This window comes from Impatiens glandulifera, chromosome 3 (genome assembly GCF_907164915.1).
Source record: "Impatiens glandulifera chromosome 3, dImpGla2.1, whole genome shotgun sequence".
NCBI classification, from domain to species: domain Eukaryota; kingdom Viridiplantae; phylum Streptophyta; class Magnoliopsida; order Ericales; family Balsaminaceae; genus Impatiens; species Impatiens glandulifera.
In genome coordinates, this window is record NC_061864.1 from 5,601,781 (window position 1) to 5,618,239 (window position 16,459).

Consider the following 16,459-nt stretch of genomic DNA (forward strand, 5'->3'; position numbering starts at 1 on the left):
CTTTTTTTAGTAGGTTACAATCTTGAGGATAATGTATATTTAATTGAACAACTGTATTTTTTTTTTTGTTGAACACAATTTACTTTTCTGTGAATGTATCAATAGTTTTAAGATTTTGATTTTTATGTCCGAATATATTTGTTTTTTTATTATACTTTTCATATTCTTTTTTATATATTTTTTTTGCTACATTTTGTTTAGAATCTTTATTAACAGTTACTTACCTTTGCTGCATTCACTAGTGAAAAAATAGGTTTCTGTAACGATGCTTAGTAACGGCGGTCGAATGTTGTTACTGGAGATTTTTATCAGTAACGGCTATTAAAGACCGTTACTGTTATAAACATATCAGTAACGACTTTTAAAAACCGTTACTAATAGAAGGAAACAGTAACGGACATAAGAAAAAACCGTTACAGATAATAACAAGTTAATTTTATTTTTCAAAATAAAGATATCAGTAACGGTTTTAGTATAACCGTTACTGATACTGGCTCATGATAAGATTTGTGAAAATCTTATCAGTAACGGTTTTAGACAGATACCATTACTGATAAGAATCTGTAACGGTTTTAATATAACCGTTACTGTCTTATGATAAGATTTGTGAGAATCTTAACAGTAACGGTTTTGGACAGATACCGTTACTAATAAGAATCTGTAACGGTTTTAGTATAACCGTTACTGATACTATATCATGATAAGATTTGTGAGAATCTTATTAGTAACGGTTTTGGACAGATACCGTTACTGATAAGAATCTGTAACGGTTTACTTATAACCGTTACTAATACGTTAACGAACGTTTTCTTCAAGGTTATTAGTAACGGTTTTTAATATAACCATTACTAATACTGTCTCATGATAAGATTTGTGGGATTCTTATCAGTAACGGTTTTAGACAGATACCGTTACTGATAAGAATCTGTAACGGTTTATTTAAAGTCCTTACTAATACTCTAATTTTACCCCGTTACGTCGTTCTCTTTCTTTTTTCTTTTTTCTTCTTTCTTTCTTCTCTCCCCTCCTTCGTTTTCTTCCTCTGCCGCCACCGTCGATCTGCAAACAAGAAAGAGTATGTAATTCGTCGCCGTCGATCTGCAAACAGGTAAGTTCTTCTTCTTCTCCGCTCTATCTTCTTCTCTGGTTCGCCGCGGGTTCTTCTTCCTCTTCTCCGCTCTGTCTTCTTCTTCTCCGGTTCCGCTACGGGTTCTTCTTCCTCTTCCGCCACTAGTTCAAACAAAATTCTTCCGCCGTCGTTAGTTCTTCTACATTCAGGTAAGTAAACACTTCTTCATTTGTTTATCTTAGGGTTTCACTTCTTCTGCATTCTGATATTTATTTGTTTCCCTTGGCTTATTTATTATATTGCTTTCTTCATTGAACAAGATAGATGAAAGTCTGTTTAGTTTATTTTTCTTAGAGTTTATCCTTATCTTGATTTATTGCCGGTTTTTTTGATACATAATTTAAGTTGAATCATAAACTTGGAACTTGATTTTAGGTGTTTTTGGAATCATAGTTTAGCTTGAAATTATCCAAGATGAAATCATCACAGAGTGTATTTGAAGCTGAATGAGATTATTGATAAATTTTCACACTAGTACTTAAACTGGCCATTAGTTGTGGCTTTTTATTTTATTTTAAGCTGCCTAAATTTTGAATTCTGTAAACAATAAACCAAATTTATTTGATTTTGTTTTGATTTGGCAACAAAACGATTTGAACAGCAAAACGATTTGGCAACAAAAACCATTTGGCAACAAAACCATTTGGCAGATTTGGCAAACAATAAACGTTAGGTAAGTTTTTTCTTTCAATATTTGACAAAATTTGTTTCTTTTTGAATGTATTTCATAAATCCAGGTTAGTTGATTCGATTTCTATTTCTCTATTTGGCAGATTTTTTTAAGTTTTGCCCTGTTTGAAATTGTCTCTTCTGTTGAGTGTTTAACGCTGCTTCTCTTTCAAATCCAGGTTAGTTCTTTAAAATGAATGTTTGATAGTTAGATTTTATAGCATTGTTAGATTATTTGTATGTTAGGATGCTAGATGATTGAATGTTGGTTTAGTTGATGTTAGATTAAGTGAAATTATTTGAATTTTAGATTATTGGATTGTTAGATTAAGTTAGATTATTTGAATGTTATATTATTGGATTGCTGGATTAAGTTAGATTATTCGATTGTTAGATTAAGTTGAATTATTCGATTGTTAGATGAAGTTAGATTATTTGAATGTTAGATTAATGGATTATGTTAGATTATGTTATATTATGGGATTATTAAATTATTGAATTATACATGCTGATTAGGTTATGATAATTTATTAAATTATATGTTAAATATTGAACATTACATTCAATATTTGCAGCATGACACTTAAAAGAATACAAGGTAAGGGTTTTAGTAGCGCACTAAACGACCTTGTACAGAGGACCGAGGAGCATTCAGAAGATCCTTTGCAATTACTTAACTCTATCGAGGACCTTGATTTAGACCTCGATGATGATGATGATGAGACACAACCCCCGTCTAAAGAGCAAGATGGAGGTACTGGTGTTTGATTAAGTATTTTGTTATGATCCTATATAATTCTGTATTTAATTTTAGGATCAAGATAGTATTTGAAATGTATGTGTTATTTGAATTACATTAATTAATGGTTTTTGTGGATTTAAGATATGATTGTAGTTTGTGGATGATTGTTGTTTTGAAATGATGATTCTGGTTTTTGGTTATTGATGATTATGGTTTTGGTTATTGATGATTGTGGTTTATATTTAAATATATAAAAAAAACGATTATTGTTTAGTAACGATTTTATACATTAAAAAATCGTTACTATAATTTTGCTCTATGACGGTTTAACAAAATAAAGACCGTGACTGAAACTTCTCAAGCATCAGTAACGGTTTTCGAAAACCATTACTGATAGTCATTGGACAATAGTAACAGTTTTAACTCGGCTAGTACCGTTACTGTTGTCCAATAACTATCGGTAATGGTTTTCGAAAACCGTTACTGATATTTAATACATTCAGTAACGGTTTTATCTTGGCTAATACCGTTACTGTTATCCAATGACTATCAGTAACGGCTTTCGAAGATCGTTACTGATGCTTGAGAAGTTTCTGTGACGAGCGTGTCTGTAACGAATTGTAATGGATTTATTTGCCGTTACAGATACTTATTAATAACGGCTTTTGATACTTTTAGTAACGATTTTCGCCCTTACGATACCTATTTTTCTACTAGTGATTCATGTTTTTATTATTACAGCCTATATCTAAATTTAATACTATGTAACAAATCTTTAAAATGTAAAATATTTATAAATGAAAACGTCAGATCTAGTTACATTTTTTTTAATTGTATAATAGGAGGCTTAACGAATTCCAAAGCAGTGAGATGGGACACAAATAATTATTACGTCTGTTATTTTCTTTCTATTCTTAGAAATATTAATTATGAGCTGTGTCATTTATTTGCGAGTCCAGTTAGAAAGAAAGTTAAATGAGGACATCACTTATAATTTTTTATTTAAAAAAATTCAGCTTTTCTATGAAATTATCATGTCAATAATAAATAAACTATCAATTAGCAAAAGAATATAGTTATAGTAAAAAAACATTTTCAATTTTATAGTATAGTGTCTTGAAAATATAAATTCAACATAATACAATTATCGGCTCAAAATCACCTCGAAGAAAGAAAACGACCTCGACCACGACAATTCACCTCCCATTTTATTAGAATAAAAAATGTTATTGACACCAAAAATATTATATAGTTTATGAATTTCCATCTATAGAGATTACAAATATAGTCTATCTCTTCGTAGCGATTTTTTCCTGACTTAGAAAGATTCGGAACTGTGTTGTAATCCCGATTCCGAATACTAAAAAATACAATTAAATATACATAATTAATATATTTATTTATTTTTCATATATTATAGAAATTTAAAATTATTTTGTTTATAATAATATGATTTTCAATACATTGATATATATATATATATATATATATATATATATATATATATATATATATATTATTAAAAATAAAAATAAAATAACATGATATATAGAGAGTTGCCCATGAATATTCCTTAAAATCGAAATAGACAGGGATATGCAAAATAGAATGGGCTGAGAATAATCCGCTCCCATTATTATCCTCTAGATTAAAATTGAAACATCAATTAATTAATAAAGCAAAATACTGTAATAATACTGCCCATACCCATATTATTATTGTTATAATATTCATATATAACAAGTGTCTGTACAGTTGTCTCTACAGACTACAGCTGGTTTTAAAAAAACAATGGGCTAGTTTTGAGTGGGGTTTTGGCCATTGTTGCGGTTTGAGTTATTTAACCCTAGCTTGAAGGTGATAATTGCATGGACGAAGAAGAAGAAGAAGAATTAGAAGGTGGCCCAGGTTTAAATTTCATTTTTCTTTACAAAACTTTATAATGTGAGAAATACAAAATATTACAAACATAAGTTCTTGAACAAGAATAAATGACATACATTTTAAACCTAATTAATTCTTCTTCGAAAGATCTCGAAAACCCTAGAAAACTCGGGGAAGGGACTTCTTCAATTCGGCATTTTCCTAGTAATTTCAGCCATTGCTGCCTGCTACTTTTGATGGTCGAGCTAGCTCAACAAACTTCATCGATTTGTAATCGTCTTTTGTTTGTCTTCTTCAAACACTCAAAATCTCAGGCATGCGCACTATTATTTTACTTTAAAAAAAAAAAAAATTACAACGTGGCAGCCACGTAGGAGTCGCTCCCCCCCGCTCCCTCTACCGTTTCTTATAAAATTAAATGTTATTTGGTCTATTTATTATCAATCCCCACTTCTGTTATGTGTCGTTAATGACTATTTCTGTCCTCATTTATTCAAGATGATACTTTCTCATTTATCCCGCTTCATTTCTCCTCTACTTGTGTCATTTGCACTCATTTCATTACTATATATCAACCAAAATAAAAATCAAATATATTTTAGATGATCAAAAAAAAAAAAGTTTTAATTTTTTAAAATCTAACCTTGTATTAATTAAAGCAGCAATTAGCGCTTGGCTGAATCCCATAAAACTATTTCATATCTAAAAAAGATGATGTAACCCTAGAATGGTTGTTGATGATCTAGCAGGCAGTGTTCGGATGAGATTTCTTAGATTATTGATTATTAATTTTGAAGTCTTTTTACTAATTAAAGAGTAAAACAAACCCTGTAATATAAGTTGAGAGTACAACTATATATAAGTTGTTTATAGAAATTAGATGAGAAAACAAACAGAAATTAATACAAGCAAAACAACACATTCGATTAATTAACTTGGAATCACAAAAGTGAAATCACCATATTGGTCGTCGACGTTCCAGATTGAACTTTCTACCTCTTGATGATGATGATGATCTAATTCTTGTATCATAAGCTCTAATGGCTGCTGCTGCTGCTGCTGCTGCTCCGGATGCCCTTCTTGAACATGATATTGATCATTTTGTCCCATTATTCCGAGAAGATCATCCACTCTTACTCCATCAAACAAATCCTCCCACAATTCCCCATCTCCCACCCAACTCGATACCACATTCATATTAGTATTATTGATATCAATATCACCTCCCAATTGGGATTGCACGTTTTCGATTTCATCATCTACCCTTTGACCTCGGTGATCACAAACAGACTCATGTTCTCTCCTCAAGTTCTTGTCACCAAAACTGAACCCGCCTCCTGTGCTTAGCGAACATTCCGAGTTTTGGCATGCATAAGTGGTGGCCTCCGTTGAAATCTGGTCAAAAACACTCTTCCTTTTGTCACCACCACCACCACCACCCAATTGGATAATTTCTGTCGGTGAAGTAGAAGAAGAAGAAGAGATGTTGAGACCCTTTATATAATTCAAAATGCTTTCTTCTTGGTTAACTACTCTTGACCAAGTGGAAGACTCTGATGCAGTCATCTTACCTTGCAAACACTTGGATTGGACAACCAAATTCCTCATTCTATTGAAACCAGGGCACATGTGCTTTATGATTGCAGCCAAAACAGACACTTTCCATGCCTTTTTCAAATCGTGTGGCTTCTTGTAAGGTGGTGGGCCTTGTTTATGGGCTATATTCCCTTGTTCTCCCCACCATATTTCAAGCCCATTGGGCCACCATGGTGGCGATAACCCCTTGTCTAAAGGATACCTCCTCTGGGGAGGGTAACAATGTTGCATTAGGGCTGAAATCAACGAACCTAATGTCGTGTCCTGCAATTCATGAAGCAAATGGATGCAGGAAATCGGATCGTTTGAACTGTCGATTAGATCGATGATCGGTAAGAAGTCGGAAATGGCAGCGGGGGCGTTTAGGTCGAATCTTACCGTCTCCTTCCACCATTGGCGTAGGCTATCAGAGGATCCCGTCATCGGCTTCCCCTTCTCCGGCACGATTCCGTAGACGAATCCTTTCCCCTTGCAGACTTCCATAATCTTGGTCATATACTTGAGGATAGTGTTTTGTGCCCTACCGAACTTCTTGCGGCGAGATCTCTGTTGCCAGAGATCGTGAGTCGGTTTGGGGCCGCCGTGAACACGGATCCTTTCCCGGTCGTCCTCCATCTTCTGAAGCCGGCACCGATCCTTCTGCATGCGCTGCTTGAGGTCGTCGTAGTTGAGCCCATCGTCATCGTCATCGTCATCATCTTCGTCTTCTTCGTCTTCTTCATCTTCATCTTGAATGATTTCATTTTCACTGATATCTCCGTCTGGAGCTTCGTCGCGAATTAGTACCATGTTTGTTTGTTTAATGCTAGTTGCTATATAGATGAAGACAGAGAAATGTTGGGCGTAAGTAAGAGGATATGTACCTAGTCCATCTATTTCAATACATTATTTATATTTATGTATAAAGCGGTGGAGATACAAATTTTATTATTTTCTATTATCTATCTTCTAGAATCTAGATAATAAAACAAATTTTATTTTATTTTTTATTAAATATTTATTATTTATTATTTATCTTCACATCAAACATCTTTTACATATATATTTTTTTTAAATTTAACTTTCATTACAAATGAACTCATTTCAGCTGAGATTTTAAATATATATAATGTGTATAATTTGTACTTAAAAGTATATATATAATCTCAATTATAACTATTAAGCACATGATTTATATAACTATTAAGCACATGAAAAATTGGGGCTAGTTTATTATTAATGTAGTTTTTTTTAATTTAAAAGATTAAATGATTTTAATCTCTTAATTATAGTTTATTATCCTTTAAACTATGAGTTAAAATGTAAGTTAATGATAAATGAAAACTTCTCTACAAAGTTATATATTTTTAATTGTATAATAAATATTAAATGTTGACAAAAGTAAAAGGGTAACGAATTCCAAAGCAGTGAGGTGGGACGCAAATAATAATAATTAATTTTTTTGTTTCTATTCTTAGAAATATTCAAAAGAGGGATGATACAAGAAGCGATTATGGGGAACGAAATGGGGAGCGAAGCATGCCAGGTAGGTCAAATAATAATTAATTTTATTTTCTTTTTCCACGTAGGATAATACCACTCAATTCAAACTACTCTCATTTACTCTCAACCATTCTCTTTCTTTAATCTCGAAACGCTCAAAATTCTCTAAACAACCCTCTCTTCAAAAACTCACTCCGATTTCTGATCAACAACTATTTCTTCAATCTTCAATCTATCTCCGCTAAAAATCACTCTCATTTCTGATTAACAACCCTCTCTTCAATCTTCATTCTATCTCCGCTAAAACTCACTACCATTTCCGCTCAAACCCACTCTCAAATCCGTTTAAACCCTAACCTAAGTATCCGCTCAAACTCTAACCCTAAATATCTGCTCAAATAGAATCCGCTTAAACAATGACAGAGAAGAACAAAAACACTTTAGGTAAAATGAAAAAGCCAGATAGAGATGCAATGTTAACTTCAGATAGAGATGAAAGATAAGTTATCATTGTTGCACTATTTTCATTTACTGTGTCCCCTGTTCATTGTGGATCTATTGCAGCGTTAATTGTCTCCTCTTGTTTATGTAGGTTTATTTTTTTAGGGAAATGATATAGGGAACGAAATGGAGAGCGAAGCCACCTGGCATGCCAGGTAGGTCAAATAATAATTAATTTTATTTTCTTTTTCCACGTAGGATAATACCACTCAATTCAAACTACTCTCATTTACTCTCAACCATTCTCTTTCTTCAATCTCGAAACGCTCAAAATTCTCTAAACAACCCTCTCTTCAAAAACTCACTCCGATTTCTGATCAACAACCATTTCTTCAATCTTCAATCTATCTCCGCTAAAAATCACTCTCATTTCTGATTAACAACCCTCTCTTCAATCTTCATTCTATCTCCGCTAAAACTCACTACCATTTCCGCTCAAACCCACTCTCAAATCCGTTTAAACCCTAACCTAAGTATCCGCTCAAACACTAACCCTAAATATCTGCTCAAATAGAATCCGCTTAAACAATGACAGAGAAGAACAAAAACACTTTAGGTAAAATGAAAAAGCCAGATAGAGATGCAGTGTTAACTTCAGATAGAGATGAAAGGTAAGTTATCATTGTTGCACTATTTTCATTTATTGTGTCCCCTGTTCATTGTGGATCTATTGCAGCGTTAATTGTCTCCTCTTGTTTAATCTTAATTGAATCAGTTCTTTATTTTCTGGTATATGATTAACTGTCGATATATCTATATCATTTTATGAAGCATATGTATTAGGAAATGATTAACTCTTTGTTTATTAAGCAGAGGTATTAGGGAAATGATTAACTTTTTGTTTATGAACAGAGGTATTAGGAAATGATTAACTCTTTGTTTATGAAGCAGAGGTATATGATTAAATCTTTGAAATTTAGGTGAGTGGTATTAGGAAATGGAGAAGATAATAGAGTTATGAAAAAGTAAGAAAAACTCACAGCCAATATATTATCAACCTCACTTTGTATTCTTCAGTTTAAACAATCAAGCAGCTGTTATGAAATAAGACAAGAAGAAAGACAGTTGATAAATATTAAGCTTAAATTGTTAATATTGTGTTGTCTTGTGTGTTAGACTATGTTGTCTTGTGTGTTAGACTATGTTGTCATGTGTTTTTAGTTATGTTGTCATGTGTTTTTAGTTATGTTGTCCTATGTTGATTACAATACTAATGTCTTCTTTATTATTTTGCAGAAGATTTAGTGGGGTGGTATATAACAGGAATAACAGGAAGGTTACTCGCTCTGACCCCTCAAACGCGGCACCCTAAAGACAATTCAGAAAAATAGTACTAATGCCTGGGCTCATGAAATGAATATCTGTGTCAAACACACTACAAAGCCAGGAGCACCTCGAAGCCGAGTTTTTTTCTCAACCATTCATAGTGTGAGTACTACACATGAACATTAGGTCTTTATATAATACTTTTTTTCTTGTCTAACATAAAAGTTCTTCAACAGGGTGCAACAAATTTGTCACAAAAGGACTATAATACTATATTACTAAAGGAACTGACGGAGTTTGGATTAATGCTTGGAGACCTTGAATGGGCTGAACTTGTAAGTCTATTGCCTTGTGTTTAATACGCTATTGTACTGTGTTTTGTACTGTGTTGTATAGTGTCTTACACTTTGTTGTCCCTTATCTTACATTAAACTATGTTGTCCTATGTTGTCTGAAATGCGTTGCGAGGCTATTGAAAATGACCTGGCAAGACGTAGGGAACTATAAGGATTGTGGAGTATTCTGTATGCTGTACATGGAGACATACAAGGGAGATCCTAAGTGGACTTGTGGCATAACCCGAGCAAATGCGAGCAAGAATATTCATTGTCTACGAATCCAATACCTATCGAGGATTCTACAATCCGATTCTAACATTTATCGGATGAACTTAAAATACAAGACCAGAAAGTTGTACAAAACCAAATTATCGGAAACAGTAATGTAATGGTTTTATGTTAATATAATTAAAACATTTACTTTTTGAATAGTATTGTTAGTTGTTTACCATTTTTCTCTTCAATCCAAAACTATTATTATATTATCTATCTGTGTGCTTAATTCAATTCAATGTAATGGTTTATATTTATAATTGAATAGTATTGTTAGCTGAACTCTTAAGAATGGTTTGTCAAAATTGATGATCCTAGTTGTTGTCGTTATTGTGCTCTTGAGTCAGGCACGGACAGAGGCAGTAAGAGTCCTATCGGAGTTCAGTTTTATTATTATTATGATTAAAAGTAGTAGTTAAATGCTGAATGAATACATACATGATGATTCTGGACATATTTTGCTGAAAGAAGCAAAAAATAAAGTAAGAAAGAAAGAATCCACTACTCAACTAATGATGAATTCATCAAATTCAAGAAAGTAAATCCAAAACAAAGTTATCTTTGGGAAACATATCAAGATAAGCAAAATTATCTTCTGATGTTGTCCCCACATGAATTATCTTTGGAAAACATATAATCAGATACATGATGTAATTGACCCGACAACAATGAAGTAAATGATAGTTGAGTCGAGACTGGATGGGCGGTGAAGTGTTGATTCCATTTCTCTTGCGTTGATATTAGAGAAGGATTACTTGTAGCGGTAGTATCCTAAAACAAAATAACAAACGGAGTATTAAAACATAGTGTAAAAGATAGGACAAAATAATGTAATACATAGGACAAGATAGTGTAATACATAGGACAACATAGTGTAATACATGGGACAACATGATGTAATACACGGGACAACATGGTATTGGACATAAGACGAAATAATTGTTGACACTAACCTTATTTCTAGGAACTAGTTTCTTCATTGCTTTCTCAATGGCAGACTGTTTCCGTTTTGTGGGTGGTCGCCCTCGAGCTCTTACCTTGACGGGCAAGTGGATAACTTTTTTAGTTGGTTCAGAATCCGTCGTACAATTTGGAGATATCTTGAACTTTTCTTTCATATATCTTTCATCACTTCATCTAAAGCAGAACAATTAACTTGAGATTTGGATGCAAGTTGTTGAACCTCTAACATGATGGGATTTGGATGTTAGTTGTTGAACAATTAACAGTCTAACTACATAAACAACAAAAATATATACCTATTTATGTCCCCAATTGTTGGTAGGTTATTTTCATAAATGAACGACATCCCAACATTGGGAATTTTGTCTTCGGTACATGGTGATGATGGTTCATCCATAGGGCTACATAAGACAAAAAAGAGAAATCAGCACAAAGAATACATGACAACACATGAACAACATATTACAGTAATACATGACAACATATTTAATAAAATGCAGGAAGACATATTGGATAAAACGCATTAAAACGAAAAAAAAATATAGTTTAAAACACATAACAACATATTACAATAACACAAATGACATCAGAATATTAATATTTAGAGCAACTTCAATATTTACACGGGACAACATAGTTTAAGACACGGGACATCATAGATTAAGACACGTGACAACATAAAACAAAACAGAGGACAACACAAGCCAACAAAAATATTAACAGTTTTATACAGGTTCTTGAAAATAACAAAAATATTAACAATTTTATACAGGTTCTAGCTACATATTGGTTCCTACACATAACAATCACATAACAACAGAAAAACGTGAATCCAAGAAACACACAGATGAACAATAAAATGAACAAAAAAGTAAGCTATGATAGCAGAGAAGATATACCATTAGAAGGATAAGCTAATCGGACAGTCGGACAGTGACGAAGACGAATCTAAACAAAACGCAAGGAGAAAACAACGAGGATGAAGACGAAACTAAAGAACGGAAGGACGACGAGGATGAAGACGCAAGAACAGTAAGAAGTTAAACGACGCAGATGAAGACGAATCTAAAAATGTAAGGAGAAGAAGCTAGACGACGCGGATGAAGACGAATCTAAATAATGGAAGGAGAAGATGATAAACAGCGTGCCGAGGGTGAAAAAAATGGAAGAAGAAGAATAAGGAGGGTTTTGTTTGATGAGCGGGAAATGATCTGAGGGTTTGCTAGAGAGGAGATGTGTTAGATAAATTTAGACCGGTTCGAATAAACCTAACTTAAATAAACTTTCCATGCAGGAACAAGGAACCGGACCGGATGAACAAGAGAACCGACTGAAGAAACTTAACCGGTCAAGCTACCAAACCGATCAAGAGTATTCGGAACATGACCGCACAAAGGAAGAATCGGCCAAAGCTCAAAACCGGAACCATCAAACAGCCGATCATCCACAAGACAAGAATAACCGGAAGAAATCCGGTTACTTCACTACCAAAAGACATTCGGCCAAGTCAAGTGGCCGACCAGTACAAGAAGACATTTCGGGTATCTGTTGAGAATGATACCAAAGAAACAGACTGAATACTTCCATATCCATGCAAGTCTGAGGAAAGACTGTAGACTGCAGAAAACAGTACTACCGGATCCTTCTACTTCGGGATAAGCCAGAAAGGAAATCTTCAAAGTACAGACAACTGTCCAAACAAATAGTGTCTACATTGAGTAAAAGACAAACCCAGCAGGTCTGTCTTACAAACCGAAAGAACAGACCGGCAGGTCTGAGACGACCGCAGGTCTGAGACGACCGCAGGTCTGAGACACTGAATCACTGCACTTCTGATCAGCCAATCAGATTCAAGGCTTTGAAATATGACCGTTGGCATATTTCACCTATAAAAGGAGGCAGTTGCAGAAGAGTAAATGCGGGACATCAAGCCAGACAAGTGAAGCGTTGAGAGCATTTACTACAAGTGATAACAGTGTGGTATTCTAAGAAAGCCTAAGTGTTGAAAGTTAAAGTGTGTTCTACAATTTCGGTGTAAATTGTAAGAGTGTTATCGAGCAGAAAATAAGTCTCGATCGGATTGTACTTGTATTCCTTAGTGAATATCCTTCTCGCGGTTTCGAGAGGAAGGGGTGACGTAGGAGTTTTATCTCCGAACATCCATAAAATCTGTTGTGTTATTTACTTTCTACTGGCTTAATTATATAACCGACTAACTTAACCATACCGCTCCAAACCGATTCTATACTAATCATACCGAATATCCAGATTACCGAAACCGACCCACCATTCTTCAAATCTCCATCATCCGAAACCGATTCCGCCTATCATACAAGTGTGCCGCTTCAACCTGAAAGCAAACCTCTTCCGCGCTTGAACATAGTTCAAGGGTTTGTGACAGGTTGTGTAGTATTGAAACCCCGGTGTTAATCTCTAACCGGATTAACCACCACCCTACGAGTGAGAACCGCTAACCGGTCCAACCCCCGGTCCACCAGCGGCGACCTAGATCCTAACAATTGCTCAGCCCAGAAAATCTTTCAGGGCATAAACAAGCGAGACGAGGACGTTATAGACCTATATTTGGAGTGGCATGAGCACCGCTTCAACACAAAATATAAAGACATCCTACCGGCCTTCCTGCAACAGGATTGCATCGACAGATTGGAGGAGGTAGAGGACATGATCTTATGCCTCACAAAATCCAACACAATTCAGGAGGTACAATGCCGAACTTGTCTCCTGATACCGAGAAGCCATCTTCGGAAACTAAGAAGGCGCATCAGGAAAATTAAGGAAGAGTATGCCGAGGGCGGATCGGTGTGTACCATAGCGCCGCGGGTGTTAGCAAAGCTTGCAAAAGGCAAACTGGAGATATGTCAAGAAATAGAGCGGCTGGAAGCAATATGCAACCAAAAGCAAGTACCGGTCTGTACTGCTCCGGTAATCGAAGAATTTCCAATTAACTGTCAAACACCTCCAAGGGAGGATGAGGAACCGATATTGGAAGCTGAGGAACCGACACCGACATTGGGAGTTGAGGTTCCAAACTTAGGAGTTGAGGTTCCAAACTTAGAAGTTGGGGTACCGAACTTAGAGGATGCGGCACAATTAGAACCTCCAAATGAAGAGGATGCACCGTTAAATCTCGATGAAAGAGCCGATCCTGACCCCACCGAGCAATCAACGTCTCCTCCACCACCGGAAGTCACCGCTTCAGTCCCTCCTAAAGAATGGATTGATGACCGACTTCAAAAGTTTGAAGCATCAGTTTCGGAGCGGGTTGAGGACCGACTTCAGCAGCTTGACGCATCCTTATCAGAGCGGATCGATGACCGCGTTCAAGAACACGACGTGTCCAAGTTTCAACCGTTCAAGGATAGATGCAACAACATATTTGATTCGGCCCTGAAGTTCACAGACGTGACAAAGCAGCTTCTGGATCAACATCAAGCACGTCTCGCAGAACTCAGCACCGGTCTGTGGGAAGAGGCCGGTGAGCGCGAAAAATGTGCTCAGCGAACCGCCACTCTGGAGGATGTGACCTCCAACTTAAAGAAGGATTTCGAACGGGTGGACGCGACAATCGACCGGGTCTCGGTACTGGAAAAGAAAAATGAAGATCTCGTGACCGAAGTAAAGGCACTTACCGAACAGATGGCCGAAATTCTAAAGGCTAAGGAGAACGCAGATGTCGCGGCCATAGAGGTTGATGCTCTAGTGGCTAAAAGGGTCCAGGATGCGCTGGACGCCGAAGCTAGCAAGAATAAAGGGGCGCCGCGATCGTCTCAACTGACCGAAGCAGATTTGGAAGCCGAAAGAATAAGAAGAGCCGAGGCATTATACCCAGGGTATGCCGAGAAAGTGGCCAGTCAGGCTGCGGAGGATGCCGCACGATTGGAAGAGCAAAAACGGAACCTGGCCGAATTTGCAAAGGCAAACGAGAAGAAGAAGAAGGCGGCCGCCTCCGCTTCAGAACCGACAAAAAGAAAGAGGGTGGCTCCTAAGAAAGTTCGGATAGTCGAGATGCTCAATGAAATCTCCGAACCGGTCACTACGGGTACTTCGCAGCAAGACGACCAAGTCGAGGACGAAGTCGAAGAACAGCTGCGGTCCCGATCGAAAAGACAACGATCCTCCCAACAGACCAGGCAACCGCAACCGACGAAAAAGAAGAGTGCCTATGATTTCACAGATTCTGAATAGGGACTATCCTTCCTTTTCCTATTTGCCTTTGTATTATGCTTTGTCTTTTCCGGTCTTCTAATAATATATATATAAAATTATTTTTGAATCCGGCCTTATTTTGCATTTCTACTTAGTTTTGATAATTTTAAATAAAATAATCAAAAAGGGAGAAATTGTTAGATAAAAGATAAAGACTCTTCCAAAACTTCCCTCAAAATTTTTGAAAATTTTCTAAGTCTTTTTCAAAAACCGGCCAAACAAAACAACCGGCCTACGGTTGCAAACTTACATGATTTTGATAATTTTAAATAAAATAATCAAAAAGGGAGAAATTGTTAGATAAATTTAGACCGGTTCGAATAAACCTAACTTAAATAAACTTTCCATGCAGGAACAAGGAACCGGACCGGATGAACAAGAGAACCGACTGAAGAAACCTAACCGGTCAAGCTACCAAACCGATCAAGAGTATTCGGAACATGACCGCACAAAGGAAGAATCGGCCAAAGCTCAAAACCGGAACCATCAAACAGCCGATCATCCACAAGACAAGAATAACCGGAAGAAATCCGGTTACTTCACTACCAAAAGACATTCGGCCAAGTCAAGCGGCCGACCAGTACAAGAAGACATTTCGGGTATCTGTTGAGAATGATACCAAAGAAACAGACTGAATACTTCCATATCCATGTAAGTCTGAGGAAAGACTGTAGACTGCAGAAAACAGTACTACCGGATCCTTCTACTTCGGGATAAGCCAGAAAGGAAATCTTCAAAGTACAGACAACTGTCCAAACAAACAGTGCCTACATTGAGTAAAAGACAAACCCAGCAGGTCTGTCTTACAAACCGAAAGAACAGACCGGCAGGTCTGAGACGACCGCAGGTCTGAGACACTGAATCACTGCACTTCTGATCAGCCAATCAGATTCAAGGCTTTGAAATATGACCGTTGGCATATTTCACCTATAAAAGGAGGCAGTTGCAGAAGAGTAAATGCGGGACATTAAGCTAGACAAGTGAAGCGTTGAGAGCATTTACTACAAGTGATAACAGTGTGGTATTCTAAGAAAGCCTAAGTGTTGAAAGTTAAAGTGTGTTCTACAATTTCGGTGTAAATTGTAAGAGTGTTATCGAGCAGAAAATAAGTCTCGATCGGATTGTACTTGTATTCCTTAGTGAATATCCTTCTCGCGGTTTCGAGAGGAAGGGGTGACGTAGGAGTTTTATCTCCGAACATCCATAAAATCTGTTGTGTTATTTACTTTCTGCTGGCTTCATTATATAACCGACTAACTTAACCATACCGCTCCAAACCGATTCTATACTAATCATACCGAATATCCAGATTACCGAAACCGACCCACCATTCTTCAAATCTCCATCATCCGAAACCGATTCCGCCTATCATACAAGTGTGTCGCTTCA

The 16,459-nt window shown here is 36.0% G+C and overlaps 1 protein-coding gene across 1 annotated transcript; it reads right to left on the minus strand.

Moving 5' to 3' along the window:
• Positions 1-5,354: 5,354 nt before the first annotated feature.
• LOC124929009 (putative ETHYLENE INSENSITIVE 3-like 4 protein) lies at positions 5,355-6,871 on the minus strand. The gene has a single exon (XM_047469263.1). The coding sequence runs from the start codon at positions 6,807-6,809 to the stop codon at positions 5,355-5,357; it is 1,455 nt and encodes a 484-aa protein (XP_047325219.1). The 5' UTR covers positions 6,810-6,871.
• Positions 6,872-16,459: the final 9,588 nt, after the last annotated feature.

Coding starts and splice junctions, on each gene's coding strand:
- LOC124929009 (XM_047469263.1), bottom strand. CDS start 6,809: ATGGTACTAATTCGCGACGAAGCTCCAGACGGAGATATCAGTGAAAAT.